Source organism: Triticum aestivum, chromosome 7B (assembly GCF_018294505.1).
Source record: "Triticum aestivum cultivar Chinese Spring chromosome 7B, IWGSC CS RefSeq v2.1, whole genome shotgun sequence".
Taxonomy (NCBI): Eukaryota; Viridiplantae; Streptophyta; class Magnoliopsida; order Poales; family Poaceae; genus Triticum; species Triticum aestivum.
Window position 1 is genome coordinate 690,018,073 of NC_057813.1, and position 25,507 is coordinate 690,043,579.

General features: G+C 49.3%; 1 protein-coding gene and 3 pseudogenes across 1 annotated transcript; all 4 read right to left on the bottom strand.

The window, feature by feature from the left end:
* Nucleotides 1-1,166: 1,166 nt before the first annotated feature.
* On the bottom strand, nucleotides 1,167-2,105 carry LOC123158479 (thiosulfate sulfurtransferase 16, chloroplastic-like; annotated as a pseudogene).
* Nucleotides 2,106-12,007: 9,902 nt separating this feature from the next.
* On the bottom strand, nucleotides 12,008-12,603 carry LOC123158480 (uncharacterized; annotated as a pseudogene).
* A 6,005-nt stretch (nucleotides 12,604-18,608) lies between these two features.
* Nucleotides 18,609-20,297, bottom strand: LOC123163182 (protein ENHANCED PSEUDOMONAS SUSCEPTIBILITY 1-like; annotated as a pseudogene).
* Nucleotides 20,298-23,520: 3,223 nt separating this feature from the next.
* On the bottom strand, nucleotides 23,521-25,310 carry LOC123161806 (thiosulfate sulfurtransferase 16, chloroplastic). The gene is made up of 7 exons (XM_044579620.1): nucleotides 25,046-25,310; nucleotides 24,900-24,968; nucleotides 24,693-24,818; nucleotides 24,422-24,495; nucleotides 23,998-24,068; nucleotides 23,847-23,900; nucleotides 23,521-23,761 (listed from the first exon to the last, which is right to left on the bottom strand). Exons 1-7 carry the CDS (start codon nucleotides 25,132-25,134, stop codon nucleotides 23,687-23,689), a joined length of 558 nt encoding a protein of 185 aa, XP_044435555.1. The 5' UTR covers nucleotides 25,135-25,310; the 3' UTR covers nucleotides 23,521-23,686.
* Between the last annotated feature and the right edge of the window lie 197 nt (nucleotides 25,311-25,507).

A 25,507-nucleotide genomic window follows, 5' to 3' on the forward strand; every position in this document is an offset into this window, starting at 1 on the left:
TCCAGACGACCAAGAAACGTAGCCACCGCTATCGCCATGGAGCCTGCCGGAAAGCCACCATACGGACCATTATCCGGGACCGCCGCCTCGGCTTCCACGCCCCGGTTGCTTGAAAAGTGAGCATCGGGGCATGCTTACCTCAATCGATAGCTTGCATGCAGCACAAAGGTTGGAATGGTAGCTCTCTGGTGGATTTGTTCACGTCCTGGTTGCTAAAATTCTTACATATGATTGATCTAGCTTATCTGATTGTTCAAATCATAGTCTTACTACTTGTTGTGGACATATCAGTTTGGCGCTCAAAGAAGACGGAAAGTAACATTAAATGGTCATGTGCTTTACACTTGTTATATTATCCCAAGAGTATCGCATATGTATATTTGTAACCATGTTATATTCCATTGTAGTTTTATGTTGAAATGTGAAAACTCAAAGTCCCTTTTGGATTAATAGTATTTGATGAGCAATCCAAAATGTTCAAAGCAATTTTACATAAAACACACATGATTAGAAAACCCTTCGTGTCACAATACAAATCTGTAGTTGTGCTACGAAACCATCACTATGGACAAATAACTTGAACGAAATAAAAGTTAATATAGAGCAGTGCTCTCTGCTTAAGCTCACATTCCGTTCCATATTTCTGATGGAAAAGTGTGATCTTGCTTTCGGTAAGAGTCGTTCATGAACTAGCCGCCTTGTCTGTAACTTCACACTACTTTATTAGTAACATTCTTAAGATTCAGTGTATGCCATGTTCTTGTGTGTCCCAGCACATTGCCACGCTAGAAATGGAGACACGCTAATGTCAGGCAGTTGGGGGATAAGCCGAGTGATCAATAAACATGTTATTATGTAATTTTGGTGTTCCGTTTTGCAGATACCGTAACATATACATGTTATTCTGTAATGGGGCCAGTTTACAGGAGGTCAGGTGAAGAACGGAAATTCTAACATTAATATAGCATATACATCCTATACTACCTCTGTACCGAAATACTTGTAGTTGGGGAACTTGCATTAGTTTCCTCAGCTACAAGTATTGTGGTACAGAGGAGTAGATCATATCAAACTCCATTTTGCTTATTCAGTGCACTGATGTGGTGTCTCGGAGCATGCTAAGACAAATTATGATGTTTCAACCACATTTATAGAAGCCCGCGTTGTCACCATCCATTGACCGGCAGTCCGTTCTCCCTCCAAGTCAAGAACCCTCCGGCTATGTCGGTCACGGCAGTGAAGCCCTGAAAGAAGATAGATTGCTTAACCATCATGTGTCACAGAGACGGCAGGTCAAACCATATTAGCTACTGATGGTGAGATGGATAGATACTGTGGCGCTAAGTATTTATGCTTACAGCGGAGCAGAGTTCGGCTGCTGCCATGAGAAGACCTCTTTCCACTTTGGCATCCCTGGAATCGACAAGTGGTAGACGTACGATGATGATCTCATCGTCCTTGCGGAAGATCGCTGACACTTGCTCGACAAAGTGCGAGTTCTTGGCCATTCCTGAGCCGGTGCTATACATGTTAGGGTATGTTCACGGCTCCTACCGGATGCCCACCACCGAACTCACCCTCCCTTCTACACAAGCAGCAAATCTGATCATGCAAGTGGTGGTTGTTGTGTGGTTTGTGCGTTGGTTAGTTATGTACCTGACGTCGAGGTAGCGGTGTCCTGCCAGCTGCAGCTCGTAGGCGACGCGCACGGGGACGGACGGCGGTACGGTCACCTCTGCCTGCTCCGCGTGCCACGCCGCCGCCGTATCTGGAGAAGAAGGAACATGCGTGTAAGAGCTTTGTCTGTGGACACTCGATGGATGGAGAGGATCGATCAGTCATACTTTGCACGTTCACCGTACCTGACTGAGCCGTGCATCCTCCTGACTACGCCCACCGGCCTCGCCGCCGCCACCACCCGACGAGTCGCCCTCGCAGGCTGCAGTCGAAACAGAGCACACTGTCGGCAAGACTGAAGGATAAGGATACCGTAATGGAAAAGCAGGCCAGAATTGTTATACTTACCTGTAGGAGATGAAGAAGGCGAGGGGCGGGCGGTGCGCTGGGAGGGAGACGCCGTGGACGAAGGAGCATTCCGACGCCATTGCTGGCAGTGTAGGTTTGTGTCAATCTCCGGTCCGGTCCTCCTCGCTCCTGTTCGCTCTTGGCGACTCCGGAGCTCGGCCGAACGATGAGTTCGAGCTAATATATATAGCTGCGGTGCAGATTAAGCGCTGATTTCTTGTTGAAACGTGGTAACCTTGCACAAACACAGGGCATGAGAAGACATATTTATGCTTGGTTCATGACTTGTCCTCGCCTCGTCGAGGACATGGGACTAGGATCCATCCGACGTTCAAGTGACTGTGACGGACTCCATCGACTCGGGACATATCCGTTTTAGTGCCTTCTAGGTTGGTTTTTTTAGAGAAAAGGCAATACGCCCGACTTTATAAATAAAGCCATACGGCAGGTCACGGTAACAACGCAGGAAAGTAGCAGCAGCCCGAGGCCCCAACAACGGCCAGAGAAAACACAACACAAGGAGAAGTCTGGTACATGGCACCCACGCCAGTACACGACACGCAGGCCGGAAGAAAGACCACCCTACTGGAGGACGCCAAGCAGTCAACCAAAAGCCCTTAGTCACCCTGCGCTTGTCTGCAAAGAAGAGACGTCGTCGTCCAAATTTTGGAGGTTAACGCAGTGAACGTTTCATGATTGTCGTCCTTAGTCAATGATTTCCACTGCTGCAGGAGGGCACATGATTGAAATAAGCAGTCAGCAGGTTTAGCAGGAAACACATGTTCAATAGTAAATTTATTCTTAGTCGTCCAAAGGGACCAGCACAACGCTCCCAAGCCCACCCAGAAGAGACGCCGAGAGATGCCTGAAAGGTCATGGGCCAAAGCCCGCAGCTCCGCAAAGGAGGCAGGGGCACAAGAGACGTTTAACCACTCCCGAACGCAACTCCAAATGAGCTTAGCCAGGTGACAATGAAAAAAGATATGTTCAGTGTCCTCAACATCACCACACAGAGCACAAAACTGGGAGCCCGGGCCATTTCTCTTACGAATTTGATCAGCCGAAGGTAGCCGACGCCGAAAGGCTTGCCATAAGAAGATTTTAATCTTAGGGGGAAGACGAGCCTTCCAGACCTGGGAGAAGCGATTAGTGGGCGTGCCCCCAACGAGCTTGGATAGAGAGATTTCACCGAGAACCGACCAGAGGAGGACAACGGCCAGATCACCGAGTCCCTAGCCGTCGAGAGCGAAGGGAAGAGGGCAGTAAGACGTTGCCACTCTTCGAACTCTACAGGCGACAAGGAACGCCGGAAGATCAGGTTCCACCCCTGGGAGGCTAACCTAGCAATAGAAATGGCAGGGTCCGAACAATAAGAAAACAGGGTGGGAAAGGTCACCGAGAGTGGTGAATCTCCACACCACGAATCTAACCAAAACCTTATCGAGGCACCGTCCCCAACGACAAACTTAATGAAGAGTTGAAAAGTCAGCCTAACTTTGACCAACGCCTTCCAGAACTGTGAGCCACCACGCGACATGGCAAACATTGGGCTGCAGGATGGGAAATATTTAGCTTTCAGGATGTCCAGCCACAGGGGCTGGTCCTCCGCACTCATAATCTTCCACCACCATTTAATCAGTAAGCATTGGTTCATGATGGACGTGTTAAGGATGCCCAACCCCCCAAGTTTTTTGGGTCTGCACATCAGCTTCCATTTCACAAAGCGATACTTACGGCGGTTGTCCATCGCATTCCAGTAAAAAGCACCATGGTGTTTACCAAACCCTGCATGAATCCTAGCCGACAAGAGGTAGAAGCCCATCAGGAACATAGGGAGGGAGGAGAGGAAGGCGTTAATAAGAGCTACTTTACCCACATTCGAGTTGTATCTGCCCCGCCAGGGTAGAACCCTGTTACCCACCTTGGTAACTACAGGAGCAAAATCCTTAGCACGAAGCACATCTGGGGAGATCGAGAGACCTAGGTATTTGAAAGGAAAGGACCCCAACTTGTAATTGAGAAGGTGAGCCACTCGAATGGCTTCCGAATCCTCGACCCCAGTAACAACCACTTCACTTTTAGCAAAATTAATCTTAAGGCCCGACATCGCCTTGAAACATAGAAGAATAAACTTAAGGTGCGCTATGCAGGCATCGTTTAGCACCACCATGATAATGGTGTCATCCGCGTATTGGAGATGGGTCAGACCAGGGGGGATAAGATGATTGCTAACAGGGGATATATGCCCAGAGGCAGCTGCCCTAGATAACAGGCGAGATAAAGCATCAGCCACAAAATTAAACAGGATAGGCGAGGCAGGGTCACCTTGCCGCAGGCCCCTACCATTAGCAAAGAACTTACTGACCTAGCCGTTCACATTAATAGCAGTGTGCCCCCCGAGACTAACTGCATAATTCTATGGACAAGGCGACCATTGAAACCTTTGGCCAACAACACTCTACGCAAAAAAGGCCAGCTAACCGAGTCGTAAGCCTTCTCAAAATCAAGTTTAAGGATGACCGCTTTTGTTTTTCGGATCTTAAGGTCATGAACGATCTCATGAAGACATAAAACGCCATCAAGAATGAAGCGACCTTTAATAAAGGCCGATTGAAAAGGGCTGATGGTACGGTGGGCAATGGGAGCAAGGCGCGTAGCCAACCCTTTGGCCGGAAACTTGGCGAATTATTAATAAGAGCAATCGACCTAAATTGCGAAATCAAGTCCGCGCCCTTGACTTTAGGAATTAAGGTAATGACCACATAGTTAAGGCGCGAGACATCCACCGTACCCAACCAGAAGCCTTGAATAACTTTACAGACAAGATCCCGCAACTGCGTCCAGAATTTTTTGAAGAAAGGGATAGAGAAACCATCAGGTCCTGAAGCCGCGTTCATGTTAGCCGAGTTTATCACCTGTCAGATCTCCTCGTCAGAAAGGGGGACCATAAGACCCATGTTTTCATCAGTAGAGATCTTAGAATCAGAGTCCCAGAATCCAGGACAGAGGCCAACCCCCAGGTCAGGCTTAGAGCTAAGGAGATTGGAGTAGAATCCCACAATGTGGGCCATAATGATGGGTTGGTCCGAGGTTCTAATGCCATTAATAACCAGGGAATCAATGAAGCATCTGCGACGCTTGCCATTGGCAATCGCAAAGAAATAAGCCGTCATCGCATCCCCCTTCAAGGTCCAATTAAGGGTCCCACACTGGCGCCAATAAATTTCCGACTGGTGGTGCAGCACCAGTAAGGCATCTTCCAGGGCATAACGCGTGGCCCATTGAGAGGGGGAGAGGCCACAAGAGTCGGTCATAAGATCAAGATCCCAGATTTGAGATTCTAAGGAGTCCTTTTCTTTACGGGCCTCAGCCGCCCTGTTTCTAGACCACCCCTTAAGGAATTTGCGAAGCTCGTAGGAGAGTTTATGCCAGTCATCAAGAGGACCAAAGGAGCGAAGAGGAGAAGAGAGAAACGTAGTAATCCGAGACCCAAGCATATCATAAAAGCCCTCAATCAAAAGCCAAGAGGCATCAAACTGGAAGCGGGAGGTCGTGGCGATAGGTAAAATACCCGCGTCAAGGACAAGAGGGACATGGTCAGACCCAACCGCAGGCCTGGCTTTGAGCAGAGCACGAGGAAAAAGCAAATCCCACCGATCAGACACAAAAACCTCGTCCAGCACCAACCGGACCGGGGAGGCTTGATGGTTAGACCAGGTGAAACGAGCCCCCACCCTAGGAAGCTCCCGAAGGGCGCAACTACTAATGAAATCATTAAAGTCATTGGCGAGAGGCCACGAGAAGTTAGTGTTGTTCTTGTCGGCCGGCGAGCGAATCAGGTTAAAGTCTCCCCCAATAATAAGAGGTATAGTGCATGCCTCAATCTTGCTCGAGATTTCATCCAAAAAAAGGGTGGTAAGCGAATGATCCGCAGGCCCGTAAACCACCATGAATTCCCACATCATATTAAGTTGGCGATGATGAACTACACAACTAGCCCAAAAAATACCATGATCAAAAGTAATGAAGTCAAAGATGTCCCGCTTGGAGCCAATCAAGGTACCCCCAGAATGACCCGAAGCAGGAAGAAAGTGCCAGTCATATCTACCCATCCCAGCGATCGCAGACAATTCAGAGGGAGAAAAGGATTCCTTGAAAGTTTCGACCAAACCTAAAATGTCAATGTGTTCCCCACACACCAAGTCGTGAATCTGGTCGCGACGCCCCCTAGCACCGAAACCACGAACATTCCAGAAAAAGGCTCTCATCTAAAAGAAAGGTTTTTGATACGGAGACTCGATCTGCACAGGGCCGCATAAGCCTTAGGCCGTTTAGAACGCCCAGATTTAACAGGAACTGGTGGGGGGGGCAGACGCCTGGCCACAACCAATATTTGCATCTGCCACCCCGGGCTGACCCTGCACCCCTGCAGGACCAGCACCCTTCGCGGCATCCATAGCCTTAGCAATGGCAGCCTGAGCTTCCTCATTCGCCTGAATGATAGAGAGAAGTTGAGAGGAAGCGCCCATCCCCGGTTTGTCAACCATCCAATATCCGACATAATATGCAGCAAATGATCGTCTGATATAGCAGGTAAAACTAGGCAAACTGGGGAAGAAGGAAGAGCATGGGGAGGGGGAGATGAACCTGCAGGAGGGAGATCTCTAGCCGCAACGCGACGTTCCGCACGCTCCGCCATCGAGACACCGGAGTCCGCACCCGCCAACCCTTACGCGCCATAGACGCAGGAGAGCGGAACACCGGCGAGCCCCTCGCCGCCATCGCCGAGCCAGGGCCAGACCCTGAGGCCGCGCTAAGGTCCTGGTCCAGACGACGAGCCAGCCCTGCAGCAGAAACCTTGGAGGCCTTGGAGGTGGATGAAGCCCGACTCTTAGCAGAAAATTCCGAACCGAGACCTTCTTCTTCTTCTTGGTGGGAAAGTCAGTGGAGCGCCTAGGAGAAGTAGGGAGATCCTCAATGCCAGAGAAGGAAGGCGACTGCGGGCGAGTAGGCATATTGGAACAAGCACCAGAGATGGGGGTCCCCTTGCCAACCACCCCATCTCGTGGATTCTCCTTCTGAGGATTAGGGGCCGGGGCATTCTCCTTGAGATTCTCACGATCATCGGAGTCCATCTTGTCCCATTCTGATTGAGTGAAGCACAGATCCGAACCCCCATTGTGTTTATGCCCCCCAGCCGATCCATTCCCCTGCGTGTCATCTTGGTCAGAAGGTTTGGAAGGAGGAGGCAAAGGCGCAGGTGGAGGGGGGCATGGAGGCCAACGCCCTCAACCTGAACACGCAGACGGACACCTTCAGGGGAAGGAAAGACATCCACAGAGCCAAGAACAGATGTCGGGTCAATGCACCACACGCTGAGACAAACCGGGCCAACCTTCTCGAGAGATTCCACGTCCACTTCCATAGGTTTGCCAATGAGGTTACCAAAAGCCATCATGAATTCCACAGACCGAAGCCCAACAGGCACATCATCAACCAATACCCAAGTCTTGCTGAGAGGACCCACCACCTTCGCACCACAGGTAGCCACTTTGACAGAAACCACAAGCTGATTGAGGGGCAGAGTAAAGCTAGTACACGACGAAATCATCCTTAGGCAGTCCTTGGAGGGAAACACCACTGCGAACTCAAAGTCTGAGAGCTAACGCACCTGCCAGTCCCAACCACCCTCATCCCAAATCTTCATGCCGTCCAAAAGGGTCTACGGGGATATTTTCTGACCAGACACTGTGATAATAGCTGCATTGGAAAGGGAAGGTGCAGCCATCACGAGAGGAACCTCAGCATCCAGAGCGAAAAAGGAGCAGCCAGGCAAACCCAACCTAAACTGCACAAAGGAGGGACCCTTGGTGCGATTGCGGCAGTCCACAGTTAGGTGGCCATCAGATCGGCAGATGAGACAGAAAGGGGGATTAGTGCACCTCGATTGGAAGTGGTTCGGGTGGTGGCAAGCAAAGCAGGTGAGGGTCGGAGAAGGGCCCGAGGGAACTGGGTGATGGCGAGGAGCAGGAGCTGGAGGCTGCGGCGGCGGCAAAATGCCATTACCACGAACCCCCGAGGAAGCGCCCGGACCAGGAGGAGGACGCCGCTCCCCAGCCAGCGAGGAGGACGACCCAGGGCCAAAGCGCTGCCCCGAGCGGGAGGCCGCGCCGACCCCGAAGGAGCGGGGAGGAGGCCAAGGCGGAGGGACCGCCCCCCGGCCTTGATGGGGCGAGGCGCCGAAGAAGAGGAACCACCAGTCGCCGAAGCCGCGGCAGCCTCCCACGGATCCGGCCCCGACCCCGACCCAGCACCAGATCCAGGGAGCGCCGTCCCAGATCTGGCCACGGAGCGGTTCGACCCCGCCTCCCATTCCTCCCGCTCATGCACAGGCCCGCGCGCCGCCCGGTCAGCCTCCATCTTAGAACGGAGCTCAGCCTCATAGGCCAGATCTGCACCAGAGCCCGGCGAGGACTCCCTAGCCCTCTTGCTTCCCGATAGGGCCTCGGAGGAGGACACCCTCGACTTGTCCATGGCGAGCGCGTCAGCGAAGGAGAGGAGGAGGGGGGGTGGGGAAGAGGCGGATCTGGAGAAGTGGCGAATGGGACAGCGCGCCCTGCGAATATCAGCGGCGGAGGCCGGAAACCCTAGGAAGGGGAGAAGGGCACCGCGGCGCACCCATATATAGCCGTAGAAGGCCGAGCCAGATTGGGCCGAACATGCCGCAACCGAAGCCCGGGCCAAAGGGGGGGAAGGCCGGGGCGCAGTGGCCACTACCACTTGCCCCGGGCCCATAGACAGAAGGGGGGGGATAAAAGACGACAGGGCCGGTGGAGCGGGCGGACCGGGCCGAGCCCCAGCACAGGCCACCAGGCCCACAGGCCTATCAAGGCCCCCCGAGCCCTTCGAGCAACCCGGATCTAGGGTTAGGTCAACAACTGCCTCCAGGCGCACCGACGCCTCCGCCGCCGCCGCCGACGGCCACGGCCGGGGAGCAGGAGAGCAGGGAGGAGAATCAACTGGAGAGGCCAACCCACCCAGATCAGGAGCCACAGCAGACCGGGGAGGACGAAGGGTAACACACACCTGAGAGGAAGCCGGATCAACACCAACCACGCGACGGCGGCGCCCAACCCGCGACCAACCAGGAGACCCCGACGGCAGCGCCACCGGCCTGCCCCGGCCGCCCGGAGCAAACTTCCGGGACCGGCCAGCCACAGGCCCCGGAGCCACCACCGGCACCCCCAACGGCAGGGCACACCCCTCCGAGTCGGAATCAGAGGCTGAATCCTCCAAATCGCCGAGCGCCCAGAACCGCGAGCCAAGGAAAGGCGCCGACGCCAAGGGAGCCAGCGACGGGGACGGCGAGCGCCCGGAGCAAGAGCCACAGGCCCGCGCCACCGAGGGCAGGAGGGGGGGGGAGAGGGAGGGGCGAGGGGACCATGGCCAACGGCGAGGGAGGGGACGGAGGGGGACGAGGGGAGGGGAGGGGGGAGGGGGGAGGAGAGACAACCATCTCTCAGGACATATGGTTTTCTCTTATTGGAGAGCCTGAACTATGATAAACTCCTCTAGGTTGGTTTTGGATAAGGAGGAGATCATCTGGCCACGTATCAATCCTCATCTCATCACACGTCCTTGCATCGGGGACCACGTACTAGCCAGTTTCGATGTGCACTCTGTTCCTCTGGTAGTTGGTGGGTTTTCTGACAATTACATTGAGCCATTGGTTGTGTCACACACGTTAGATTTGCCCTTAAATTTAAAAATCCTCGTTTCTGTCCAAGCTAGTTCGCTCCACTTATTCTTTTGCCTTTGCCCTTTAACCTTTTGACCGACACTTTCAAACTTCATAACAAACTCATACTAACTCTGAAAAATGCAAAATAAAGATATCAAAATATTCAGCAAAACATCATCTATATGTGCATGTCATTTGCATTCATGAAAAAAGTGTCCGAAACTTACCATCTCAGTTTGAGATCATATGATCTCAGCATGAATAGTAAAAAAAAAAGTCAATAAACAATCTGGATTGGACTTGTTTCCATGTTCCATTTACATTGAACACAACATGACGCTAACCGCACGAAGACAACAAACGGTGACCCACTCCACCAAACAAGATGATCTCCCAACAGTAGTTGAAGTTCCCCTCTAGATGTCCGTATTGATGCCCTTGCCATGTGGTTAGGTGGTTAAGGTCATTCACACTATTTTTGTGTACATCAGAATTTGATTTGACCATCTGGATTGGAGTTGTTTCCATGATCCCTCATTTACATTGAAAATCCCCTTATGTCATTTCCCCATATTTTCTTTCACATAAGTCATGATTTTTGACTGATGTGGAAAAGTGTTTCATTTACTCAATTTGCTGAAATTCCCCATCACATACAATGAACAATCGAAAGTAGTTTCTCTTTGATGTTGTACTTCTCTCGTGCACCCATAGTAAAATGAATGAAAATTAGAATACTAATAATTTAACCAGAGGATAACTGCACTTCAAACAATAATGCCTTTGCTTAAATAATATATATTTCTTCGGTACAAAATTTCATATATGTTCCAGAATTTATATTGTTATAAAATATAAGTCATTTGTGTTATTCAATATTTTTTTTCTGGGTATGTTCTCGAATTCCCGCTGCAACATGGGAGGCATCTTTCTAGTTTTCAAAGTTTCAAAACCTAAAGTTTAGTCTCCTTTTCTGTGAAAACCTAAAGATATGAATTTTATACCAGGAAACTCCCACCCGGGTTGCACGGAAGGGCAGCGCGGGAGGCGATCAGAATTCAGATCTACCAGCCAAGAGAACTCCATCCCCGTCACACCGTTCACCCCGCTGCCACCGGAGCCGCTCGACGATGGACAACCAATGGTAGGGTGCCCCCTCCCCCCTACTTCTTCCTTGGAGATCTTCGTCGATCTCCATCTACGTATGGCCGGTCTTCCGACCTGGTCCGCGTTAGGGATGCCTTGACTTGATCGCTGTCATGCCGGCACCGGCGCCGATGTTTTGCGTTGCTCGGTGTTAGTCCTGCCAGGTGCTCAGCGAGTACTGAGTGAGCGTCAAAGTGATCATCACTAGATATGCCCCATAGATTGATGATGTCCATGAACCGGAGCCGTGCATGCGCAGGCATCCACACTTGTCTGTTGACGACACATACATTAATATTACATGGCAAAACAATCACATGAGTGAATCTTCCTGTTGCGGCTTCATGTAGGCACATTGATATTAATGTGACTACCTTCCACGCCGAAAGAGAGCATTGAATTACGTTGATATCAACGTTCCTCTGCCATCATTCATTGATGTCCACGGCACCTTGGCGACAGAGCACGCAGAGGCTTGGTGGTTCAACCTCACGACGGAAACCTAATCATATATTCCAGATGTTGCTATAATTCTTCACGTACTTGCGCTTTTAACTCTAGTCGAATATTTTACAATCAGGCAACACATATCCTATCAATGTGATAAGGTAAATGTTCGCTAGTGATTTCTTTATGCATGTCTCTAAATTTTCATTTATAATAACAAGCACGATTTATGTTAATTTTCTACTTTCTGTTGTATATGATGTAAACATTGCACGGGACCAACAAGAAACCAACCTAGTAAATTTCCATCAACCATGATTACATCGAGTAAAAAAAATTATGTCATGGGTCTTATTTATTTCTTTAGAGTTTTCTTTATGCAAAAAACTTCACATTGTTTTCATGACAATTTATTGACCGTCGATATATAAAAAATACATAGACTATAAATGATGGGTATGGCTAGGTCTCTAAGACTTTAATCAAGTCTCACTCAAGTGATATACATATAAGAAAGAAAAGGAAAAAACTGGAAAAAAAAAACTTTGTATGAATCTTCACGCAAGATCTAAGAGATATTGTACCGACTGAGACATAACGAAGCCTTCGACTAAGACTTAGCAAAACTGATAAATGATATCTCTTATGTCAATAAGCCCAAAGGGATGGAGGGGCATATACTAGCCGCAACTGCTGCTGGATCTCGGCCTCCCTCCTTAAATCGGTAGGCGATGGCTCGAAGCCCTCCGGGATGAACCCGCAGCAAACGACATTGGACTCCTCCTCGGTGAGGTCGGTGAACCGGTTGATGCCCTGGTGGTTAGTGTCGACCCCTATGGCGTAGCCGGCGTTGTTCGAATCGACTTGACGGAGGGCGTCCTTGAATATGGCGTACCGGTGCTCCTCGTGGTCGATGGAGCTGTAGAACTTGTTGTTCGTGGCTTTCCACTCCGCGAAGATCCGCCGGGTCTCCTCCTCGCTCCTCTCCCTGTCCCAGGACCAGGCGGAGTAGCCGTCCTCGTGCCAACCCTGGTCGATGTGGCGGAGGTGGTGCTTGAACATGTCGTACGCGCGCTCCTCCTCGTCGACGGAGCTGTAGGTCTTGCCGAGCTCGGCCTTCCAATGCAGGAAGATCCGCCGCGTCTCCTCCTCGCTCCTCTCCTTCTAAACGCTGTGAGAGTGTTGCTCGTGGCTCGCGCCGCCGCCAGCAGGCACACCAGCAGCAGCAGCGCCGCCGCCGCCATGGTCTTCATCACGACGGGAAATTTGGGTGGGGGACGGTCTCGGTTGATCGAACTCTAGTCGAAACGCTCACGCGCGGTGATCAATCTATGTTTGGGTTGTGTGCTGTATATTTGAAGGCTCACGTAGCCACAAGAGACGAGACCTACACGAATCCCATGCAGTGTCCGAACCACCCACGCTGGATGGATTTGAGCAGCCCAAGCAAAATCAATCACCATCTTTTTGTTGGACTCGATCTCGGCCATAACAACCACAGGAGCACCCCACTTGGCTCTACCGTTTATAAGCAGTATAATGAACTTTGGGTTAGTGCCAATAGTAACATTTTTTACATGAAACACTGGTATTCCTTTTTCTTAGGAAAGGCCTTCATCGCTAGCTTTATTGATTGTTAAGCAACATTACATCGTCAATAAGTTTTGAGTACAGCCAACTAGGGGGATCATCATCCCAAGTACAGGAAAAATTTATTCAAAAAATATATTTAGCTATCTCATGAGCCGTGCCATTAGCTTCTCCGGAACAATGTAGAAAGTCGACCTTCCCGTTCATAGTAACCACATCCACACATTGTGCATAGATTACTGCTGCAGGGTCCCACCATTGGTTTGCCCGGTGCAAAAGTTCACAACTTCCATGGAATGTGATTCGGCCATTACTCTTTGAAACACCAAGTTGTTTGCAAGGATTAGCCCCTCTTTCATAGCCATCACCTCCATCGATACTAACCAAGTTTTGAAGGAAAAAATTATGAAGGCTTAGATGAGAACTTTTTAAAATTTTGCCCCCCCCCCCCCCAAACTCTTGTATTTTACATTTCGCCCCCCAACATATGTTGTCTAGCTCCGCCACTGGATACTACATCTGCCGCATGTGGGTGGAAGTAGCATCTACCTGTTAAGAATTTGCCAGAGAAGTCTTAGATGACAGCCACTGTAGCTCATGCACCTTTGTCCGCATGAAAAGAAGCATCTACATTTAATTTAACAAAACCCGGGTTAGGCTTAGACCATTTCACTTGAGCATTTGGAGTCACCGTATGGGCACTGGCGGCAATCGCGTGGCCAGCAATCCCCAAAACTGACAAAGGCCATCTGCTCATGGGTGGAACTGATTCATTGAGCGAAGATTGTCTGCGGAGCCACCATAAGTACCAAGCTCCAATGGCTATCATTTCATGCACATGCACACTCAGCATATACTGAAGGAGTTGATTCATTTGATGAAATATTTGCTCGGCAGAGTTTACAAGTTCACCCAAATATTTGGGATCTCATCCACCCAAATATGGAATAGATGCGTCTAAACCCGCCAAAACATGTGCCGACTTGTTACAATAACGAGGCTTTTTTTTTAGGAAAACTTACGAGGCTTGTACATGAATTGGAACTCAATGAAGGCTAATGTCAAAAAGGGCCTTTACTACTCGGAATAGAGCTCCGTTGCTTGTACTAGGTCCATACAAGCTCACCGCATTGACTAGCGACGTGAGCCTCCACCTGGGATCGAATCTTGGTCCATCCTTTTTTTACTAGATGGAAAAATATGTTTTTTCCTAGGTACATGACATTTTTTCTAAAAAAATAACAAGGCAGTTTTATAATTTGTTTAAGTTTGTCACATGGCAAATTTAAACTTTTTTCTAACGTTCACAAGTCAAAAAAATGTATACTTTTTTTATTATTAATACCATGCCATTTTTATTTTTAAGAGGATAACATTTTCTATCTAATGTTCACGAGTCAAGTTTTAAATTGCAGATAAAGTTTGTTTTTGTTTATGGTATTTTTATCTTTAATAACCTAGCATTTTTATTATTAAGAGGATAATATTTTTTATTATTAATAACATGAAATTTTTATTATCATGATAATGGTATTTTTTCTAAAATAAAAAAAACATGTTTAGACCATGGCAAATTAATTGAACTTATGTAGATAAAACATTTTTTCTGTTTGAAGTTGTCATTGGACCAATTCTGTTTGTTTTACGAATTATGGCATGATCATTTTTATTTCTATTCATGCTTTTCCGTCATGTATAATATTTTTTTCAGTTAATGACAATTTTTTTCCAAAATTTGATCTAATTAGGCCTGTTATGTTTTCAAACGCGATTCTTTGGCGGGAGGACGAAACAGATGATGGTTCGCTGGAACATGGGTTGTAGCAAACGAGGGAAAAAAAATAACACAACCGTTCGCTCCATCATTCGTTGGCATTTTAGCAACCTTAATAAGTGTCACATGTGTGGTACGAACGAGTTTAGTGACGCGAGGATGGTAACTTTAAGGGAGAAGTCTGTTTTAAACCTCGTCTTCGCTCGACCCGGCGAATTCGAACCCCAACCTTTAAATCCCAGAAATCGGCACCCCCACCTCTCTAATCCCAGTTCTTTGCACCCTTAAGCTCGTTCCCAAACAGGGATTCGCTGGTGTGCGACTGGGATTGCTGACTCAGCTCTTGTTGATCGTGGGTCCAACTGGTTCAGGCACGGGGATAACTGGCTGAACCGAACCATCTTGCCTGTTCGCTGTTCTGTTCGCCCCATCATCTCCCTTCTCCCCTGACGCATCAACTTCTCCTCCGCGGTAGCGATGGCGAACGGTGGATGATCGCAGCCACCTCCGACTAGCACTCCTGCAGAACAAGAGCAGGTACACGGTGTTCTTCCCGAGCGTCCAGTCGCTGCTTTTTTGGGGGAAATTTGACACTCTTGCGGGCGCTAGGTTTAGGGTTGTACAGGTGTTCAAGCTGGATTTTTTGGGGTTTAATTTTTGCTAAGGTCAGATGGTTTTGTTTCTAGTTCTAGTTCAATTATGTTTATGTATTTGATGTAATGTAGGATTTTGTCACTGAAAACATGGATCCAGCAGAAGTGTTGACTGTCAGATTCCACTAGAGTTCTTACAGATTGGTCCATCGCTTGATTATGTGGGTGGAGATATTGGAATGTCAGAGATTGAGCGGGACAAGCTCTCGCTGCCAGAGCTGAAAGGCTTTTTAGGAGATCATATGACAGTGAAGGAAAGCATGAAGTTCCATTTTTTGTTGCCTGGCAGGGAGTTGATAAATGGACTGCTTTTCTTATTTGATGATGTTGGTTGCATGAAGATGTCTAACTACATTACAGATGGAGGGGTTGCTGAAGTATATGTGGAGTATAATGGGGAAGAGGATGAACCAGAGGAAGCAGATAGTGGGTCTGATTTTGAAGGAGATGAGCTTGAGAACCTGATGTGTATTGGCAGTGAAGATGCACCTAATTTAGTTATCACAGCAGAAGATGAGCATGGCAATGGAAATGAACAGACTAGTGGTGCAAGAGGAGAGATACTTGAACACATACTTGTTCCCAATAAAGGTGGTGTGGTCACACAAGTGATTAGCAGTCCATTGAAGAAAAATGTGAGAAGTGGTTATGCTAGTCAGAGTTCTCAAGTTGTTAATCCAACTCAAGCATATGATATGTCCCAAGTTTCTGAAGTTGTAGAAAATGTTGCAGTAGATGCACAACATGCTGTTGTAGTTCCACAAAATGGTACTGCCATTTCTGAAAGTGTCGCAGTACTTTCTGAAAATGTTGCAGAAGTTGCACAAGATGTTGTAGATTCATTTGACTCAGAGGACATTGAGTATGTGCCACATACAGATGACAGTGGGGAAGAATCAGAGGTTGTTGAGCTGAGAAAGCATGCAAGAAAATTCAGGAAAAGGATGAGAGATTCCAAGAGGTGGGCTGATACAGATTCAACCGGGGCAGTGCCTATTGAGCTGGTGGCAAATGTGGAGGAGGCTGTATAGGATATGGAGTTCGAATCATCTGATGAGGTCTACTCATATGATGAAGATGAAGATGGGAACATGGTTAGAAGGAAGAGCCAATATGTTAGGTTTAACCCTGACTCTGACATTCCACACTTCAGTCTGGGAATGGTTTTTAGAAGCAAGAAGCAGTTAACTAAAGCTATAAAGAGATATGGACTTGCTACCAAAAGGAGCATTTCCTTCTTAAAATCTGAGGAGCACAGAGTTAGAGCAAAATGGGACTGGCCTGGGTGTCCATGGTTGTTATATGCAGCAAAAACAAGCAGGTGCTCTAGGTTTCAAATCATCACATTTGAAGATGAACATGAATGTGCACAAAATAGAGACAACAAACTGGTTACTGCTAAGGTCATTGCCAAAAGGTATGAGAATTTCATCTTGGCAAATCCTCTATGGAAGATTGACAGCATGAAATCCGCAGTGATGCAAGAAATGTTTGCTGATGTATCAATTTCAAAGTGCAAGGCAGCAAAAAAAATTGTACTTGACAAGCTTTTATGTGGTATGAAAAATGAGTACACAAAAGTGTTTGATTATCAGTTGGAACTTCTTAGAAGCAACCCGGGGAGCACAGTGATTGTTTGCTTGGATCCAAAAGAGATGGAGCAGAACATTTTCCAGCAATTTTATGTTTGTTTCAATGCAATGAAGAAAGGGTTTAAAGCAGGATGCAGAAAAGTGATTGGGCTGGATGGATGTTTCTTCAAGGGAGCATGCCAAGGTGAGCTACTAGCTGCAATTGCCAGGGATGCCAACAACCAAATGTATCCAGTTGCATGGGCTGTTGTGGAGAAGGAGACCAAGGATACCTGGGCCTGGTTTATTGGACTTCTTATCAAAGATTTGGACATTAATGATCAAGGTGCTGGGTGGGTCTTTATTTCTGACCAACAAAAGGTAAAATTTATTTAATGCCTAGGACAAAAAATATTAATGTCTTTTTTTGGATATGCATTTTTAATTGCTGCTAACATTTGTCTCTTTTTGCAGGGCCTAATTATAAGCATGAGAGACTACTTGCCTAGGGCAGAGCATAGGATGTGTGCTAGGCACATTTATGCCAATTGGAGAAAGAAACACAAAGACGATGAGTTGCAGAAAAGGTTCTGGGCCATTGCAAAGGCTTCAAACAGGGAAGATTTTAACTACAACAAAGCCAAGCTAGCTCAACTTACTCCTGATGGTGCAAAGGATATCATGAGGACAGAGCCCAAGCATTGGGCTAGGGCTTTCTTTCCAGTTGGGGCAAAATGTGAATCAGTTGACAACAACCTTTGTGAATCATTCAACAATGCTATTATAGAAGCTAGGTTCTACCCCATTATTTCACAGCAAGAGAAGATCAGGAAGAAATTATATGTTAGAGTTCAAGAGCACAGAGCCAAAAGTGACAACTGGAAGGGCACAATTTGCCCAAACATTTTTAAAAAACTCAAGGCTAGTATCAAGAGAACTCAATTTTGTGAGGTCCTCTGGAATGGCAAGGAGGGCTTTGAGGTCAAGCATCTGACTGGGAGAGGCAGGAGGTACACAGTAAATCTTGACAATAGGACTTGTTCTTGTGGTTACTTTCAGTTGGCAGCATTGCCTTGCACTCATGCCATATGTGCTATCTATAAATGTGGGAGAAAGTTGGAAGATTACATTGACAACTGCTACTCCATTGAAACTTTCAAAAAGATGTATGAGCACTGCCTCCTGCCTGTTGAAGGAGAGGAAAAATGGCCCGTGTCCCAAAACCCTAGGCCAGTTGCACCTGGCTACATTGCCATGCCAGGGCAAAGGAAAAAGAATAATGATAGAAGGAGAGAAGAGGGTGAAGCACCAAAGGGTAAGAAACTGAGCAAGCACGTCATTCAGATAACTTGTGGATCTTGTGGTGGTAAGGGGCACAATAAAACTTCTTGTTCTAAGAATGGAGATAGTACAAAAAAAACAAAATCACATCTTGGCAAGAGAGGGAGAAAAGAGAGAGCTACAGAGGTAATTTATTACTATGTCTGCTCTGTTCAAATGAAATTATGCACCTATTTTGCCTAATTTGTCTATTTTATTTGCTTTTGGTTTCAATTTCCTTTTGGTTTGTTTTTTATTTTTAGATGACAACTTTAGTTTCAAAAGTATCTGCACGTATGGCACTTATTATTTGGGTTTAGCAAGAGCGCAAATCATAGAAATAGAAGAAAAAAGTCGGAAAAGATCATGACTACAGAGTGAGTAGTACAGACCGATGCCGGCGCGTAATAGACGGCGGCCAACAGCCCGAGTCGTTGTCACCACGACACGGCAAGGCGAGCATGGCCCCGGCATCACTGCGGAACAGAGGGTCATCATCTCCAACCTCACCCCCGTTCAAGCTTTCCTCTCCAGCACCGGCGCGTCCGGCGAGACGGCGATCCAGAACTCCTCGTCCTCCTCGAGCGCCGCCATGTGCTCCGACGTGAGCGTGAGCTCCGCGTCCATGCCGCCTCCCCCATCCCGACATGGGTACAACGACGTGCCTCCGTCGACCTTGTTCGCCTTGCCGCTCCGCGCCGCCACCGGCTTCCCCCACCCGAAGTCGCACCCGAACATATCGAACCGCGGCGAGCTCCCCATCAGCGTCCCGCATGGATCGTGCCAGCTCATCATGTACGCCGGCGGGTCTTTCGCCGGTGGTTTCGCCGTCAAGGCCGCCACCCGCTCCCTGATGGCCGCGTCTGTGTGCGCTGCCACCGCGCGCCCGACGGCTGCCGCTGCTCAGCCATGCCCGCGCTCCAGCAGCTCCGGTGCGCGCACCGCCTCCGCGCAGATGGTGCTGATGGCATTGCCGAAGTACTCCGTCGGCAGCTGTGGCCGGAGCCGCCCGCGGTTGTTGATGGCCGCGCGGCACGTGGTCTCCTTTTCCGGCGACAGCTTTCGTGCGCGGGTGATGCAACGCCATAGGAGAGAGGTCAGCGCCTGAAACCTGGTCAGGGCGGCGGCACCCTGCGCGTCGCCGGTGGCCAGGAGCTCCTTGCGTGCCCGCTCCTTGAGCGCCGCCAGCGACTCCGACGAGAAGTGGAGCATCCGCTCGCGCAGCGGCGTCTGTGGGGTGCGCTCGATGAGGTCCGACACTTCCGTGCACGGCAGCACGACCGGCGCCGCGGCTCCGCCATCGGGCGACCAGCGGTCGAGCAAGGGCCGGCGTAAGGGCTGCTCTTGCGGGGATCCGAGGAGCCTGGCACGCGCGATCTCGGCCCAGGCATTGATGAAGCCCCAGAAGGCGGTGCCGTCGGAGAGCGCGTCTGCGCGTGGTTGTAGGAGAAGCCAACGAAGACGCCGTCGGCGAGGTCGGTGACCTGCACGGCGAGGAGCGGGTGGTCGCGGCCGTCATAGTTGATGGCTCCATCAAGCAGGAAAAATGACTGAACCACGACCGGCACGTCTGCGTCGGGAGGAATCACGTCCGCCATGGAGATGCCTTCGTCGGCCACGGCGTGGACAACCTGGACGCCCTGCCCGTCGCAGTCGATGGCGACAGAGCATCCCACCACAACGTCGCCGTGTTCACCGCCATAGTGCCGGTCGGTTACGAAGCGGCCGGCGACGGGATAGTAGTCGACGAGCGCGTCGGCGAGGGCGGCCGCGAGGTGGTCCACGACTTGGGCGGTGGTGGAGAGGAGCTGGCCCGTGGGCTTGTGGAAGAGGAGGCCCTTCTGGATGTAGTTGGCGGAGAGCATGGGGACGTCCCAGGTGGTGAGCGGGATGCGGCGGCGCGGCCGCGGCGGTGGCCTCACGGTGCGCGACGACACCACGCTCACCATTTTCGCTTTTGCTTCGCTTGCTTGTGGATTGGGTTGGTTCGCTGGCACCAGCGTGCGTCCAGGATCGATAAGGATGGGACGGGCAGAGATCTTGTCCTCACACAACTTGTATTTGTTTTTGGTCCACGTGATCCATGCATGTCCTCATGCGACCACGCACCCACATCAATCATGCTATAGTTTTGCAAACCAAAGCGCTGAAAATCTTATGTCAGATTTTTAGACATGGCAAAGCTAACATTTTTCATGACAATTTGAAGTACAGTTTTGCCAAGTCTTACTGGACTTAGATTTCGTTATGTCTTAGTCGATGCTATATTTCTTCGATCCTGCATGGAGATCCGTGCAAAATTTGTTTTCTCTTTTTTCTTTTTCTTCTTATATACTACTCCCTCGGTTTCAAAATAGATGACCCAACTTTATACTAACTTAAGTATATCACTTGACTGAGACTTGGTTAAGTCTCAATCGACTGAGACCTAGACACACCTTAAAGTACTCCTTGTTTGTCTTGTGGTCGAGGAGATTGATTCCGCTAGCGCAAGTATTCGAAACAAGTTGAAGTTACAGTGAAAACACGACAGAAGCACTAAAATTAATTGTAAGACCAATTAAGTTGGCACATAGAAGACTTGACTTAAATCAAGTGTAATTTTTTCTTCTACATGAGCTATTCGATATTTCCGAGCTCATGAAACTTCTAACACGGCAGAGGCAAGAATTTTTCTTGGTCTTGGTCGCGGGCGTCTTGCGGATGTTAGAGGGCGTGGTTGTAGGTGAGACCACCAGTTTGGCCAACACTGAAGGAAGCCGGCCGAGCACCCAACGGTTTTACCGGGACCGTGTGCGCGGTTGTAGTGGCTTTCACAGGAGTGATGCCGGTGTGTTGATGTAGTCTTAGCTGTTGGATGCGGTCAATACCGCACGTCTTGCAGCACTAGTGCCAGAGGACGCATGTCCATCCTTGTGGATGAGGTTGTAGAGGCGGTGGCGGTGATGTGTTGACGACCTTGGCGATGAAGTGTCGGCAATGGCGTTGCAGTAGCGTGTCGACGATGATGCGTCGCTTGAAAGCGTCCCTACGGCGACGAAGTGTCGATGCCTTGTCGTGCCGGAGAAATCGTTAAAGAATTGCATAGCTTTCCACACCGGCCTGACGTGTCGGTGATGCACATCGATGTTGCTTCTCCTAGTGTGCTCGACGATGAAGATTTTTTTTCTTAGGCACGATGTAGATGTACGACTTGGGTCGCGGCGTGTGGTCGGAGGAGATCGCTCGGTGCTCGGTGGAGATAGTGGTCGGCGGCTGGTGCATCGCTGACGCGGATGAATCGAAGCCGGCTAGCACATCCGGTAGTTGATCCGAAGTTCAGAGTGTCAGACGCCATGTAGATCGGATCGTGCCCAACTGACTGGAGGTGTATCTCACGGTTGACAATGTAGATCGGAGAGGGTTTTTTTTGGCAAAAAAGAAGGATGAGAGGGCGCTTAGATGCTTTTCTAATTTCCTGATCTTTGTTTTCTCTATAAGCAACTAGATAAGCGCCTAGCGTTGTGGATGCTCTAAGATAGCTTCAAATATCGTGCATAACAAGTGTGTTTATTCTAATAACGGGGTTAATTTCTTTATGCATAGGCACACTATAGGTGGGGGCTTGTGCTTTGCTTCTTCATCCTCCTTTCGGTCTCTCAAGGAACAGTGTTCTTTGCTTTTGGGAAGGGCCGTTGAACAACTGCATTCCATGTCATGGTTCAAGTTGTATATTGCTATTTTCAGTTCAGATTCAGTGCCCACATGGTGTACTCTGTCTCTGATACCAGTGGTTGAGGCACATGTACATCATCAGAACTTAAAATTGTTCAGCTATGTTTACGCTGATCTGATTAGGTTTACATAATGCACAATTTACAGAAGGCATCGAAAGGAAAACTGAACAGGCTCATAATCTCTAATTGTGCCAACATTTTGCACATATGCTAGAACAATTATATGAGAGAAAAGTCCACAATTCAACCCTGAACTAACCACGGCATTTGATTTTCAACCCTCAACTCTAAAACCGGTCGGATTTCAACCCTGAACTTGTCATACTGTCCACTTTACCCCCCTTGACTCGGTTTCTGGCAAGTCAAGTGGTTTTGACCCGGTCAAAGCTGACTGGGCAGCCCAGTCAGCATGCCACATGTGAATGGGCCAAGCCCTATCCCCATCTCTCTCCCTCAGTTAGACCCGAGTCCCCGACCCACTCATTACTACTACAAATGTCTTCAACATATATGTCCACTACACCTCCATCTGTTTCATATGAGAGCATGTGCTTCAAAAAAAATTCATCAACCAATGCCATCAATCCATCAGACAATTGTTTTCCAGGACATAACCAATGCAGCATCATGATTTCTCCTCGTCGAGCAACACTATAATGCACTTTTAGATTAACAATGATAGTGCCCAAGGACAAACCGTGCCGCTCGACATGAGCAATTTCCTCCGTGCCTCCAACATATTCCAGATTTTGATCCTCACGCACAAATGTACCATTGAATTGGAATCACAAAACCAAGAAATCCAGAGGGCCCATTCAATCTACAAGAGATAAAAACACGACAAAAAATTACTAGCGTTCAAGCAATAGAGAGGGACAAAATAAACTAGGGATGGAGCAGCTCGCGGGCGGCTAGGGTTAAGCTCGCCGGCGGTTAGGGTTAGCAACAGCTCGCCGGGAAATTTGGAATAGAGGGAGTAAGGGAGGGAAAATGGAGGGAGGAGGGGGAAAGAGAGGTGGACCTGCGCGGTGCGGCGGCACCGCCGGTCTCCGTGTCCGGCGGTGGGGGTGGTGGTCGCGGGCGGCGGCATTCTTGGAGACCCAGGCCGCAGCGGCGGCGCGGTGGTGGCCGCGGGTGGCGGCAGACCCAGGCGGCGACGACGGGGTGGTGGCCGCGAGCGGCGGCGTTCCTGGAGACCGGGCGATGGCGGTGTCCAGGCGGCGGTGGCGGGGTGGAGTGGGTCGGGGACTCGGGTCTGGAACGGAGGGAGAGAGATGGGGATAGGGCTTGGCCCATTCACATGTGGCATGCTGACTAGGCTGTCCAGTCAGCTTTGACCAGGTCAAAACCACTTGACTTGCCAGGAACCGAGTCAAGGGGGGTAAAGTGGACAGTGTGACAAGTTCAGGGTTGAAATCCGACCAGTTTTAGAGTTGAGGGTTGAAAATCAAACGCCGTGGTTAGTTCAGGGTTGAAATCCGACGGATTTTAGAGTTGAGGGTTGAAAATCAAACGCCGTGGTTAGTTCAGGGTTGAAATGTGGACTTTTCTCATTATATGAAGCTCCATTAGTTTATTCAGTGCGCTATTCGTACCGTCTTGAATCCGAGATCAAGATGACCATAGCGGTTACAACCTTGGAGCAGAGCAGCCTAAAGACAGATTATATAATGTTTGGGACACATTCAGAGAAGTCGACGACATCACTGATTGGTCGGCAGCTCGTTCTCCTTCCAAGCAGAAAACCCTCCGGCGATGTCGATCACGCCGGTGAAACCCTGATAAAGTTACATGACACAAATCAGGGAGAGCAATTTATGAAACAACAGCGACGATGACATGGATTGTCATTGACGTGCTTACGGCGGAGCAGAGTTCGGTAGCTGCCATGAGAGACCTCCTGCCACTTTGGCATCCCTGTAATTTGCAAGCAAAGTTTGAATTTAAGGAGGATATGATGACCCAAAAGAAATCAAAAAAAACCAAGCGTGTTTCGTATCAGTGGAAGGCGTACGATGATGATCTCGTCTTCCCTCCTGAATATCGCCGACACTTGCTCTAGAAAGCCCGAGTTTTTCACCATCCCTGCCAATGGGAATTAAAATTTTGTCGGAGCAGACAAGGTAAACTATGTCAGGTAGGACAATTATTCATTCATCGGCCACCGTAAAATGCTCCGGATCATGGTCCCAAGCAACAATAAACAACACCCCATTCGCGGCGCCAAGAGAAACACCACAATTCACGTGCATTCACGTGCCCTGATTCAGATTTATACACCTGCCCACTGCAGCGCTGCCTACCCTGATTTGTCAGGGTGGATGTTCATATTCTGAAACCACTCTGGGCCAAAAATACAGCACCTGCTGCGTTGGACTAGATGATTAACTATAACTGATCTTGCTAGCATTGGTCCTGAAGTGGATCAAATTAATTACCTGAGCCGGTGCTGTGCATGTAGGGGATGTTCACCGCTCCTGCCGGATGCCCGCCGCCGAACTCGCCCTCCGTTCTGCAGAGACAAGGCATCAGCAAAACCGATCTACCGAGCTAGCCATTCCCCTTTCCGATGGATGCAACGAATTCTTACAATTTGCAATTATCTGGGATTACGTTGAATGGCCATCTTTTTTATTTATTTTCTGCTGTTACAGTAGTTGACAGTACAGAGGTAGCGGTGTGGTTAAGGGGTTCGCCTTCATGTGCTACCTGACGTCGAGGTAGCGGTGGCCGGCCAGCTGCAACTCGTAGGCAACGCGCACCGGGACCGACGGCGGCACCGCGGCCACCCCCGCATCCGCTTGCTTGGGGCCCAACGCCGCTCCGGTGCCGTATCTGGAGCGAGAAGGAGGAACAATCGTGTAAATACACAGATAAAAACCCTGTCATTCGACTCGATGGATCACCATGACCGACCTGACGGAGCCGAGCATCCTCCCGGCGGCGCACACCGGCCTCGCTCCCGCGGCGCCAAGCCGCCGCAGCCTGCAGGTCAGATTTGAGATGGAGCATGAAGCAGATCGGAACCGAAAGGATCCAGGATCGGTTGTATGGATACTTACCTGCAGGTGGTGATGGCGAGCGGCGTGGGGATGGCCAGGAGGTGCGCGGGGACGGAGACGCAGTGGGCTAAGAAGGAGGCCGACGCCATTTTATCTCTCGATGGTCTCCGTCGTGGCGTTCGTTTGGATCGATGTGTTCTCCTCCTCCTTGTTCCTGGTCTTGTTCTTGGGGACCCCGGAGCCGGACTGGGCACAATGAACGGAAGGAAGGAAGGAGAGTTTCCAAATGGAATTCGTCCCGCTTCTTCGGTATACCTATGGAAATATGGCTCTTGGGCTCCTATTTATTCGAGATTGGAGAAATCAATGGTACGTTTTGCCTGCTAGCTAGTAAATACTGTAACAATAACAGAAGGGAAACCACCTGTTTTCTTGTCCTATTCAACGTTAACCTTGCACTTGCATATGGTTTGGGGAGACAGTTATACTACCGAGCTACTTGGTTTATGACGATGGTTGATA

Excerpts from the sequence above, each read along its gene's own strand:
- LOC123161806 (XM_044579620.1), bottom strand. The coding sequence starts at position 25,134 with ATGGCGTCGGCCTCCTTCTTAGCCCACTGCGTCTCCGTCCCCGCGCAC. Across the intron at positions 24,969-25,045 it reads CTCGCCATCACCACCTGCAG|GCTGCGGCGGCTTGGCGCCG; the intron begins GTAAGTATCCAT and ends TCTGACCTGCAG. Across the intron at positions 24,496-24,692 it reads CACCGCTACCTCGACGTCAG|AACGGAGGGCGAGTTCGGCG; the intron begins GTAGCACATGAA and ends TTGTCTCTGCAG.